The following is a 12,077-nucleotide window of genomic DNA, read 5'->3' as shown; positions in this document are numbered from 1 at the left end:
TCCAAAACCACATCGATATCAACTAATAGGCCTACATCAAATTGTGAATGGAAAGTATTTAAAGTGCGATGCACAATAGGGTCAAATGGATGATACATTACAACAACTTGAAAATGAGGCTGTACTATGCCATTGGATCGGCTATACAAAGTATTGGTATAATTGTGCTAGCGGGGAGTCACATGGAGGACAATGTTTTTGTCAGGTAATTATGTTAGCGACTGAGTTAGTAACGCACAACGCGGCCTTGAGTAGATGATTTATAGACCAGTCTATACGATGGTTATTAATGGCTTACGCTCTCAAAAAGTTTTTCACAAGAATTTTGTAATTTACTCATTTATTTCAATCATCAGTAATTTATGTCACCAAAAAGACAGATCAGCTTTGGTTCCTGAAGTTCAAAGCCTTACGAATTTAGCAATTTAGTTTTGCACATCTACACTATCGGGAGCTTGCTGTGTGTAAACTGTATTGAAATATCTGCGGAGTGATATGTATAGTCCCGGGTACGACAGCTTTGTGCACCGTATTGTCGCTGTTGAATGTCAAATGTCACTCTGGAAAAAGCCTCGAGCTATTTTGTTTCATCGATATAAGGTATCCTATTAAACATCTATCAAGTTTAAATATCTACTCAATTGTAAAGGTTTATTAGTACAACTTCATCGGCCATTGCCCTGGGCAAGATGAAGAAAGCATAATACAATGTTTTGCGATTAATGAAGCTGAATAAATAGAAAAGAGTTGCCCCGAAGTCATGGAGTGTATTGTATTGGTTTGGTTATTAATGGCATTTACCAGCTGTATAGATGGGTTTTGTCCGTCAGAAAAAAGAGACGCATAGCTTGGTTGTTAATAGATTTGGTCAGATATACTACCTTATTTTATTCTAAATTCTGGCTTACGCCCTATTCAGAGTATTTGATTCAACAGGAAGTCCTTGTCAGACATCATTACCCGACAGCGATCTTCGCACAATGACCATTACAATCCTAATCTTAACACTGACTCTAACGCTGGCGTAATTCTAAAATTGACAGCCTCGGTTGATAGCATTTAGCAGCTACTCTTCTATCGTAATGGCTTAATTCGAATGAAGTCGAGGTACAGTAAAATAAATCTATGCATTTTCGTCTTCTTCCTCTGTGCTCAGAGTAAAAGCCTTTAATAGAAAATGAGAATAATCAATATTTGAGGCTTATTTGTGTAAACATTGAGGTCAGTGACGGCCACCCAAAGTCTGAATGAGGCGTTAATTGGTCCTCAGAACTTGTTGTGGCCTCCTTGTGTAAATAGGACAAAATAATATTTACAATGTATATCAAAAACAAATGGTGTATTCAGATGGTGAAAGTCTTATTTCCCTAGAGTAGACTGATGACATTGAGGTTTGGCAAACGACGATTTATTGCCACATGGTGATTTGGGTTAAAGTTGAAACTCCCAAGACAAAAGCTTATCTGTTAATCTTTCATCATATCCTCGTCTTCAGTGTTAAGGAAAATATAAATAAATGAGATCAAACTCAATCCACAACAGGCTATTTAAGATTCCTAACGTAATGAAGGAAAACGGAGGAAAATTACCCGAGACTTTGACGTCCCTGCACGATGCCTTTCTATTGTGAGCGCGTGCCATTCGAGTGAACAGACGCAGCTAACAGGCAAAACACATGGCAAAGTTTGCTTTTTCCACTTTAATGGAGCCAAGCTTTCGATGTCATACCATTCGTACAGGAATCTATGTGATTGCTTTCCTTCAGGGTCACATATGGGCCACGCGATCTGGTGATCACTTTACTTAAAGATTTTGAAATACAGGCAAATCTCCATAGAAAGAACACACACCCGGCAACCTTTGCGCTTTGCATCACCCTATCTTTAGCATTTCAAACAAAATCAACATTTGATGATAGCAGATATAAGGTGTTTCCAAGGAAAATGGTTCGTCGCGTTTGTTCTGTGACTTGATCTCAGAATTAGCAACCGTGTCAACATAAAGAGCGTTCATCGATTGAGAAAGTGAAGCAAATATAGTCTATAAATTTGTAAGTTTGATCAAATTGATATCCATTTAAACATAAGACATCGTTTCACTGTCAGTGTTAACACTCAATTTAAACTATGTTCAAATAAATAAATGTGTGTCTGTAAATCTAATATTTTCATCATAAGCTTTTCAAAATTCCGGTGATAGAAAGGGAGAAAATATTACAACGGAACAAAAGATATCTTAATTACTGTCAATTGTAATTGTCAACTATGTTATAACTCAGAGCTTTTAGTAATTCAGCAATATAACCAATCGGTCTGGCCGAGCAGGTAAATTTGTGCTGTGTTTTTATACTCGATTTGTTGGAGCAAATATGCCACTTGGCATGCAATGGAGGGCCTTAGTGGGACAGGGCCTAAGGGAGTAGAACATGAATAAGGTGAAGACTCGGGAAATAGCGTGATCAAAGTTTACCGCTAACGTAACTCAATCTAATAGACAAGATGGGCAACTGCGGAAAGGAAATAGTTTATGTTTTCTAACAATATCCCTTGTGGTGATTCTTGTTACAGATAGTTACAGTATTTGAATGACAAGAGACGGTAGAAAGGCTGTTGTAAAACATTACTCTTCACAACCTTGGAAATGTTTTAGTAAATATTGGTATAATCAGTCAAAACAGAATTTTTTTCGGAAACGATATGACTGAAATGGTTTTGTTAGATTTGCAACTCTATTCTAGTAAAAAGTTAAAAACCTCAATAACTGAAGGATAACACCGTGACTAGTCTAATTTGCACAATAAAAGTGCCGATTATACCTCACTTCAGAACATTTACATCTAAACAATAAGTCAAAGTGGTTCTGTTTTCTTCATTGGTTGTCAATCTTCTTGTTTTCGGATTAACGATTGCGCTTGAGTGAAATGCAAACATATAATAAAAAATAACGGAAACTAGCACTGCTTTGAAAACGTTTTTAGGAGATCTTAAATAACCACAGAGGGCAGTTAGATGTATAGACGGAAAAAAAACGATACTATAAACCCCTTGCAAAACGTAAATCATTAGTAATACAACTCTCTGGATGTACATTATTTCATTGAAATCCAGGGGGTATATAAAATAGGGACAGCTATTACAATCACCATCGTCATTTTCTCTGAGACGTGGCAGTAGGGATATTAATGCGAGTTTTTCCCGGTGTGAGAGATATTGTCCACCAAAACTAATGGTATTTTAGTGTTTAATTTTAGAATTGAGCCTATTTAGATGTGTTGTCGATCGTAAAAAAGGTACGAGGAAATACATTTATATGTGGATTCCAGTCGTGATAAATATTACGACCGACAGGGAAGGCCTCGTTTAAGGCGATATCCAAGGATTAAACGCCCGACTGCAATGCTAATGTGCTTGAAGCTTTCAAAATGTATCTTTGTATGCGTGTACACCGTAACGCGTAGGAAGCTTTTCTCTCATCATGTTCGGTCAATTCGTTATATGCTTCGAAATCTACCGAGTCGATTAGTTTCGATGCCTGTTAGGGACCGTTCAGTTTTTACGGCCGGGGGGGGGGGGGCGGCAAAATCTTGTCGCCGGTGTTCAAAAAAATGATGACCCCCCTGCATTTTTCGCGAAAAAATGATGACCCCCCCTTTGTCAAACGAAAAAATTTGATGACCCCCCCCCCCCCCCCGCCGCTGAAAATAACCAAAACCCATATGTCAAATTTACCCGCACGGTTTGGATTTGAACTCCGGTACGCGGCGCACTTTATTCGTGTAGCAGAGATGCCAGTGTACAAACTTCTCAGCCACATCCATGCAAACGTCTGTTAATTAGGACGACTGTAAGGCAATTTTTAACTTCATTTCCATAGACAACTTATGTCCATGGACATTGTATAAAGTAAACTTTATTGGAGTGGTTCGCCAAAGGTAGCCCTCCGGTTAAGAGGGTCATGGGCCATTACGTAAAGTCAACTTTATTCTAGTGGGCAACCAAAGGTGGCCCACTGGTAAAAAGAGGGTCAATCATGGCCATTGCATGAAGTAAACTTACTGAACAGGGCCGCTGAAGGCGTACGGCCGTTAAGATGTCATAGGGTATTACAATAAAGTCAATTTATTGTAGTGGGCCGCCGCAGGCGGCCCGCCGGTAAAGAGGGTCGATCATGGCCATTGCATGAAGTAAACTAATTGGAGTGGGGCGCCAAAGGCGTCTGCCCGCTAAGAGGGTCATGGGTAATACATAAAGTATATTTTTTGTATTGGGCCGCCGAAGGCGGCCCGCCGGTAAAGAGGGTCAATCATGGCCATGGCATAAAGTGGACTTTATTGTAGGTATTATGTTTTTGAAAATGTGGTGACCCCCCCTTTCCTACCAGTGAAAAAGTGATGACCCCCCCTTCTTGGATTCCAAAATTATGATGAACCCCCCCCCCCCCTGGATTTTGCCGCCCCCCCCCGGCCGTAAAAACTGAACGGTCCCTTAACGTTAGGTTTTGGTGAATTGTCGACTACAGAGTCCGTTGACAATCATCGAGTTTTGAATATTCATCATGGTTTTCAAAGCTGGTTGCAAATCTGTTCAAATTCAATTCTTGCCCTGCCAGATTCGCCTGACGTTATTAGGTCAAGATCGTTCATAAAATTCCTCCGTATTCAACGATGGTGTTTTCCATATGATAATTGCGACGAATCGAAGTGTTCAATTCTAGACTCTTCAAGACAATCCTTCAAATTTATTTTGAAACAAAGCTCATAGTGATAGATTGTTGAAGCTATCAATAACTCCTGATGGGATTTTAAGTAGGAAAGTTACCTTACAAAGAGAGTTGAATTTTATCCCCAATTTGCAAAGAGCTGGAAATGTAGACACTAACAATAATGGCGGACGAGTTAATAGTTGAAGATGGAATTGCAGTAGACCCAAAGCTAAGACAATGCATATGTCACCTCGGAGGGTCTGTAACACTTTATGAGGAGGGGGTTATAATTGCAAATCCTTGTTTTGAAAGAGGATACTATAGGTACGATAGAGCCGACCCTAAAGCTAACCATTGCAATATCGTACTTAAAGTCATTCCAACAAGGGAGCCCTCTACAAAACGACTTCCGTCGCTGGGGGGGGGGTCCTGGGGGAGGAGTTAGGGTGATAGAGCAAATCTTGTTGAGTTGGTTTGGCGTATTGCAATCGGCAAACATGAAACTCTACATTAATAAAGACTGGTAATGATCAGTAACAGCAAAACACGGGGAAGGGAATATTATTATATATGTGCGTTGTCATCAGCGTTTATTTTTGGAAAGACTGTAGTATGTCGATACACGGTTCCCTGCATGTGTATCCCTACTTGAACCTTCGACCGAAGTGAAGCAAAGTTCGATCTGAGTATTAATACCAGCTTTCATCTTATTTATTTCCATTATTTGTCTAGGTTTATGTGCACATGGCAGAGGTCAGAAAGCTCTCACAAACAAAGACATCAGTGAACCGAAACCTTCAAAGGGTGACAAAGTTGTGCATTATTAATGCATTTTCATAGTCATATGACAGAAAAGATGTTGATAATGTAATATTTAACATAAAAAGTAGTTCCTCTGGAAATAGATAAAAGACTCCCGGTAAAAAACGACTGTGAATAAATTCAATCGATGAAAAAGGTGCAAATGTACTGCTAAATTGAAGAAATGGGAGTGTTGCTAGTGGGGTCATGGAGAGATGTAAATTTTCTGATGCAGAAGTGAAGCAATACAATTAAACAGTCCAGTCAAAATACACATGAGTGAATCCTTATTTTGAATTTTCGTAACCAAGACAACAAGGCTAGATATAATCAATTTCTTTCGAGCGGACTAGTCTGCAAAAATGACAGGAGTTATATCATTTACGCTGAAGACTTGTTGCTATAAGCGGAAACGGAATGACATGAACATATTTCTCTCTGTAAATTTCATCCATGGGACCTATTAGTAAACATGCCTATCGGTGTAAGTTCAGGCATCATCGATCAGAGCACACAGTACCATGGCCGCAATAATGGCAACACAGCCTTGGACGCGTCTTTAAACATCAAACAGATAGAACAGTAGTTGTTAACTGTAATATTTAACGAATTCTTTGTCATGACTTTTTGCTCTTAATTATACTAATTTTCAATTTAATGTTAACAGAGCCATTTTATAGAATTTTGTTTCATATTGTTCAATTCCATATGATTTCCGTCGTATAGTACTTTACTCAGTGAACAAGAAAGTAGCAATAATTAACATCCTTGCCTAGACGGTTCATGTATTTTTCGATTTAATTATCTAATGATACGACGATTAAAGTCTAGGTCATTTTACACTTCATAACTTTCAGAATGTTGAACAGCACGTGCAATAGAAACAATATAACATTGAAAGAAATCCCAACGTTATCTGTGTCGATGAGATGAATGTCAACGACTATCTCTTTACAACAGTTACATGATGTACATTATCCTGTGCTTGTTGATCTGCAGTAGCATGAAACCATTACACCTTCATATAAGTGATAATCACAATTTGCCGTCTACCACTGACAAAATAGTCGAGATCTGTTATTTGCAAACCCATCCCAGGAATCAAATAGTGTGTAATGAATGGAGTGTAAAATATCCACCACTGTGAACAGAATAATTTTCCTTCTGCGACTTTCTTGCGAAATGAATCATTGTCACCGAGATTGCTGATAGGATGTGCGTTTCAACGGTTGGCAACAACAACTTTTTTAGATATACCGCTCTTTCACTGTCACAATTTAGAGCCGGGCCAAGCCTAGGCGTTGGCATTGGCTGCGTAATGTGTTATCAAACGAGACTGGTGACGAAACGGTAACGTTTAAAACAAACGAAAATTTTTCACGAAGAAATGTGTTTATCTTATTTTTACGTGTATGTATGTATGTATGTATGTATGTATGTATGTATGTATGTATGTATGTATGTATGTATGTATGTATGTATGTGTGTATTTATGTATCGTTATTGCTGTTGTAGTGTTTCATCTGTGAGTGCGCCAAAGTAAAATGTCAGAACGAGGTAATCGGACAAGTGTATGTGACGATGTGACATGTAAACCAGAATAAATAATTTGTTGCGTTACGTACCGATTGTCCAAAAATTAAGACGAAGAGCAGACGATAACAACCAAAACGCATTTTCACCATCTGATCGTCTTTCATCTTTCCCTCTATGATTATGATCTCACTTGATAGCGCGTTTCGAAATGCATGGGTCACATCTCGCGCTGTGCGGGACTTTCGCTGTCTTCCCGCCTAGCCGATAGTTTCTGACAACAGCGGAATTGAATAAACCGTTTTGTATCTTAGACAAGGTGGTATGATCAGAAGAAACTTTTCTAACGTAGGGGTGTTCAAACTAAAATTGAGGGGCAACAAGACAAAGAGATTCTTAGGAATAGATGCTGGTCAGGTCAATGTTGTTATCTGATGTGTGTAGGCAGCATTATTATGTACTGCTGAAATACAAGCGTCAGGAGAAAAATTAATCTACCACCATACCCTACAATGAATCCATACTTTTCACTGACTCAATTTCCAATGATGATTCGCTGGACTCTTCGCTCATGATAATGCAAGAATGAAAAAACAAACACCAAAAAAACCCAGTGATTTTTGTTTGAATGTGACATCTTTAGTAGACATTGAAGTAAATTCAGCAAGTATGACATGCATTTATTGACAGCGCCCCCATGCCACATCATATTTACGAACAAAAAGTAAATACAGAGTTTACGAAAAGACTAGTCACGTCACATTAATTCATAAGTGTAGTTCAGTAGCAAGCCTGAATAGTTACGGAATGCTAAAACGGAGGTCAAAATTTGATTGACAGATACTATTTCATTTTTTCATATCAGACTTTCGTCATAAATAGAACCATCTCTTTCAAGGCATCTGAAAGTATAACTAACAGGAAAATAACTGACAATCTAAGGCTGCGTTCACAAAAAATGGTTGGGGGGCTGGAGGAATTCAGGGGGGAATCAAAAATTTTGGGCGTAGTAGAGGGGGGATTTGAAAATGTTTGGTTCCCTTTTGTGTTTTACATTTTCCTAGTCCAAGTTTTTGTAGGTAATTTAATGAAAAATGAATACCATTTTTTATGTCATCCAAATGTTGTAATGTTAGTAATAATTTAACAGAATCTAGAACCATTTTGTCACATTTCATGACTTTTATCTCGAAAAAACCAAAACATGTGTGATTTGTCGTGAAAAAACAAACTTAAGCCTCGTAACAGGGCAGAAGCTGCAACTGTTAATGATTTCTGCAATATTTCTATACAATATAACAACTACAGTTTCTTGCCATCTTTACAGCATGCTCGAACACACAATATTTAGTTTGTCGACAAAGCCTGTATATATAAATATGTATTTGGTTATAATTTAATTGGAGTCCAGACTGACAGTCAGTTTTCAGTGATACAAATGCATGGTACGCATACATAGGCTGTGATAGCAAGCTGAATACTAGGCAATTCAACATGCTGTAGGGAGTAGAACAAGAACGCAGTTGTAAAACTGAACAAAAATATTGTCAAATACTAATACAGCTACTGCATGCGGGTAGTGTCACTATCATTAATGCTCTGCTACTGTAGTGTTACTGTTACTGCATACCTGAACAGTGACAGAGATAGCTCTGACTCTGATAGTTGAAGAAGAGTTTGGGTCAAATGACGCTCATGACAGTGAAACATACTTGTCACACAAGATCAGGCCAGAGAGCAACACATGGAAGAACATATGGAAATTTTTGAATTCTGGCATACGAGAATATCAAATATTAAAGAAAAAAGATGAGGTCACCATGCTTGATTTTCTAAATTTTCTCATTCTTGTCATAAAATGATAAATAAGTAAAGCTTTGAAGAGTAAAGACTAAATGAAAAAATATGTGACCAAATGGAATTATTTATTTTTTAACCAAATTCGCAATTATTGCACCCAAAATTTCAGAGATTAAAACATTTATTTGATGAAATATTTTAACCTTCCAGTATTGTCAATTTTGAGTAGCATCTAATTCATATATTTCTTGTAGTTTTGAAACAAATTTTTGGTTGGTCACAGTGCTCAGTTTTTTACAATATGGCAATTAGCCAGAATTCACAATTTGCCTACTCTCTCATGCTTGTCATTTTCTGTGCTCTTCAGCAGGAGCAATTGACCTGGCCAGAGTTGGATTAACTCATGTTGGCTTTTAGACCAAAATTTTAAAAAATTCACTGATGCATTTAAAGAACTTGCCTTGGGAATATGACTATACAAAGTGCTAATACAGGTAATGTTGAACACCTGTGAGCAGAACGGCGCAATACATGTTTATTTTTTCAGCGCTCACATCCTATACAAATATACAGGCCTGTGATAGTTCGGGGGGGGACTTGAAAAATTTTGACCATATAGAGGGGGGGCATTTGAATTTTTTTTAGGGTACTTAGGGGGGATCTGAAAAAAATAAGATAGCAATCGCGATTCCTCCAGCCCCCCTAATCGTTATTTGTGAACGCAGCCTAAGTTTGACGTTCCACATCAACTCCGTCGTATTTCATCTATAGAATGAAGTCGTAACTTACAATGCGCAGCTATACCGATCGAGATGGGCTGATGTGCAGCGCTCGGAAGCTGATATCTAATTGGGTGGCTGAAATTTACCGTTATAATAAAATAACACATAAAGACTCCCTAAGTAGCTGTGAATAGTGACAATCGATCAATCAGATATAACCTTCCGGGCACGCTGTATATCAGCAGATCGAGATCGCACTTGCAAAACAAATATGCCTGACAGTATGCACCCAATTGCGAAATGTCGCCCATCTTAATACTTACAGTTCATGACAATTTTCAGTCTATGACAATTCGTTCAATCGGCTTTATATTCTTCGTCTAATATTTAGTCAGGAATTAATGACAGTCACAAATTTGGATTATCTAAGTAGAATTCAGATATTGGTTGGCGATACAGTCATCCGTATGGTAGCTACGGGTAACTGTTTTTATACCACTCCGCCTCGTGCCCATTGTTCAAACCATGCTTTCAAATTTCCAAAACCGAATATTTTATAATTACCACCTGGCTTTCTTTCGCTTAAAAGTGTCCGATTTACTAGTAAAGTGGGCAGTTCTTTTGTTAAAAACTGTCCGGTTTGCTAGTAAACGGACACTTTTAAACAAAAGAAAGTCATGTGGTGACGAGTCAACAACCCTAACAGCGACATATTGACCAGAAGAAATGTATTTCACCATCAAGTACAGAGAAAAGAAACTTTCAAAGAAGAAACATCAAACTGATAAATATCTGAAGTACATCTCAAAATCAATCACAGGTCACGGTGAAATAACGGTATCGATTGCAAATATCACTATGTGGTACGGAAAGGTTATTGTTAGCACGATCATTCGAAGCTGAAAATTACAATTTTAAAGTGACTTGTCAAAACTAAATGCTGAGTTTTCTGTCCCCTGTGGTAAAAGTTAAATTTACAGGCAAACACGCAGTACCACACTCATTGTGGTCTGTACATTGTTTTGTTTGCACTTGCAGTTTCAGTTGCAGCGCCTTTCTCTGACGTGGCGGTGCAGCTTAGTTCTCCGATTGTTGGGGATGAAAGCAAAACTCTTTCTGCACTTCGGTGTGTTGAAATCTTCCTTATCATTGATATCAATCTGGGAAAGGAAAAACTGTTTCCCAGTCAATCATGTCAGCCAGTGGTTTGGTCATATCGAAATACGTAGAGCGACTCCGTTATTGTGTGTGTGTGTTGACCCAAGTTTACAACCCAAATGAGCCACTCGTGACTCCAACATCGATCTGCAAACACCTGTTCACTTCATTAAACCAATCAAACATATAATTTATACAATTCAAATTAAACCAGGTGTTCAACCACGTCATCACACTACAATAGCAGCACATGTCAACTTTGTTTTATCCAATCATAGGTTATGTTTTACAACTTTCGTTCAACAAGGTGACAAAACACTTCAATGTTTTCCTGCCAACGCTTCAACTTACACTGCACTAAAACTACGAATCTAAACTTTCAGCGGGCAAACAAGGCTCTAAAAGTCGGCAAATTCGTGGTAGAACACGTTAAACTTGTAGTCGGCGGTTTACGGGATTCGACGTACAATTTGCCTCCTCTGCCCTGCGGGCCTAGAAGTTTTACTGGCAATCAGTATCGTTGAATTCCGTAAATCGCCGACTGCTCGTCTGCTTACCTATGTCTCACAACAAAAACTTAATTATGCAAGTAAAACATTTCATGCTGCCTCTTCTCAGGTGTTCGAAAACTGGCTCCTTACAATGCCAATTTTAAAAGACGACACAAAAGCTGTGCGTTGGCCGGGAATCGAACCCGGGACAATTGCTTGGAAGGCAACTATGTTAACCACTACACCACCAACGCGTTGTTGTCAAGAAAAAAGTAAACATGATTTCTATTAAAAATGACGATCTTTATTCAATATGGAGTGTTCCACTCTGTAGAGGTAATCATTCTTAGTAAGAGAGGACTTTGTGTGCTGTGCAATACATTTGAAATGTTGATTTCAAAGCAAGGCATTTTGAAATAGATTTTTGTGCTGTCATCTTTGTTATGCAATCATACTTCTAAACCATTCAGAGTTTCTGTTTTGTTGATGATTGCTTCCTAATGACATTCCTGACTTAATCCACATCAGCTATTTTAAAAGTCTTCACATTTTTCATGAAACGGTAGCAGACTTTTCGAGTTATGAGAGACAGTAAAGCTGTGTTAGACGATGTTACGCTTTCCATGTTTCTTACAAAAAATCTTAACATCCTCTTTGATTCTAAAGTCTATTTGGAATTGTTTTGAATTCTGCCGAGAGAATCAACATTTCACAGTCTTGTTATTGTGAAAATAGAAAATTTACGCTCAGAATGAGTGCCGTGAAGAATTTCAAATTCTAGTACATTAGGAACTATAATCTCTGTACAAGCAATTTATTTGTCAATTCTGATTCTCTTCATCCATGATTATGGACAACATTCTCGCGTGGA

At 38.2% G+C, this 12,077-nt stretch overlaps 1 protein-coding gene and 1 non-coding gene across 2 annotated transcripts in view; both read right to left on the bottom strand.

Moving 5' to 3' along the window:
• The window catches only part of LOC139119490 (adhesion G protein-coupled receptor L4-like), a 70,285-nt gene extending 62,968 nt beyond the window's left edge, over positions 1 to 7,317 (bottom strand). The window contains exon 1 of the mRNA XM_070683340.1: positions 7,128 to 7,317. Coding sequence (XP_070539441.1) covers positions 7,128 to 7,202 — 75 coding nt within the window. The 5' untranslated portion in view covers positions 7,203 to 7,317. The remainder of the gene's footprint in view (positions 1 to 7,127) is intronic.
• Positions 7,318 to 11,388: 4,071 nt separating this feature from the next.
• Positions 11,389 to 11,460, bottom strand: Trnag-ucc (transfer RNA glycine (anticodon UCC)). Its single transcript has one exon. It is a non-coding gene; the product is annotated as a tRNA-Gly (tRNA).
• Between the last annotated feature and the right edge of the window lie 617 nt (positions 11,461 to 12,077).

Source organism: Ptychodera flava, chromosome 19 (genome assembly GCF_041260155.1).
Source record: "Ptychodera flava strain L36383 chromosome 19, AS_Pfla_20210202, whole genome shotgun sequence".
Taxonomy (NCBI): domain Eukaryota; kingdom Metazoa; phylum Hemichordata; class Enteropneusta; family Ptychoderidae; genus Ptychodera; species Ptychodera flava.
Note: the sequence above shows the minus strand (reverse complement) of the source record. Positions and strands in the feature narration are given on the sequence as shown.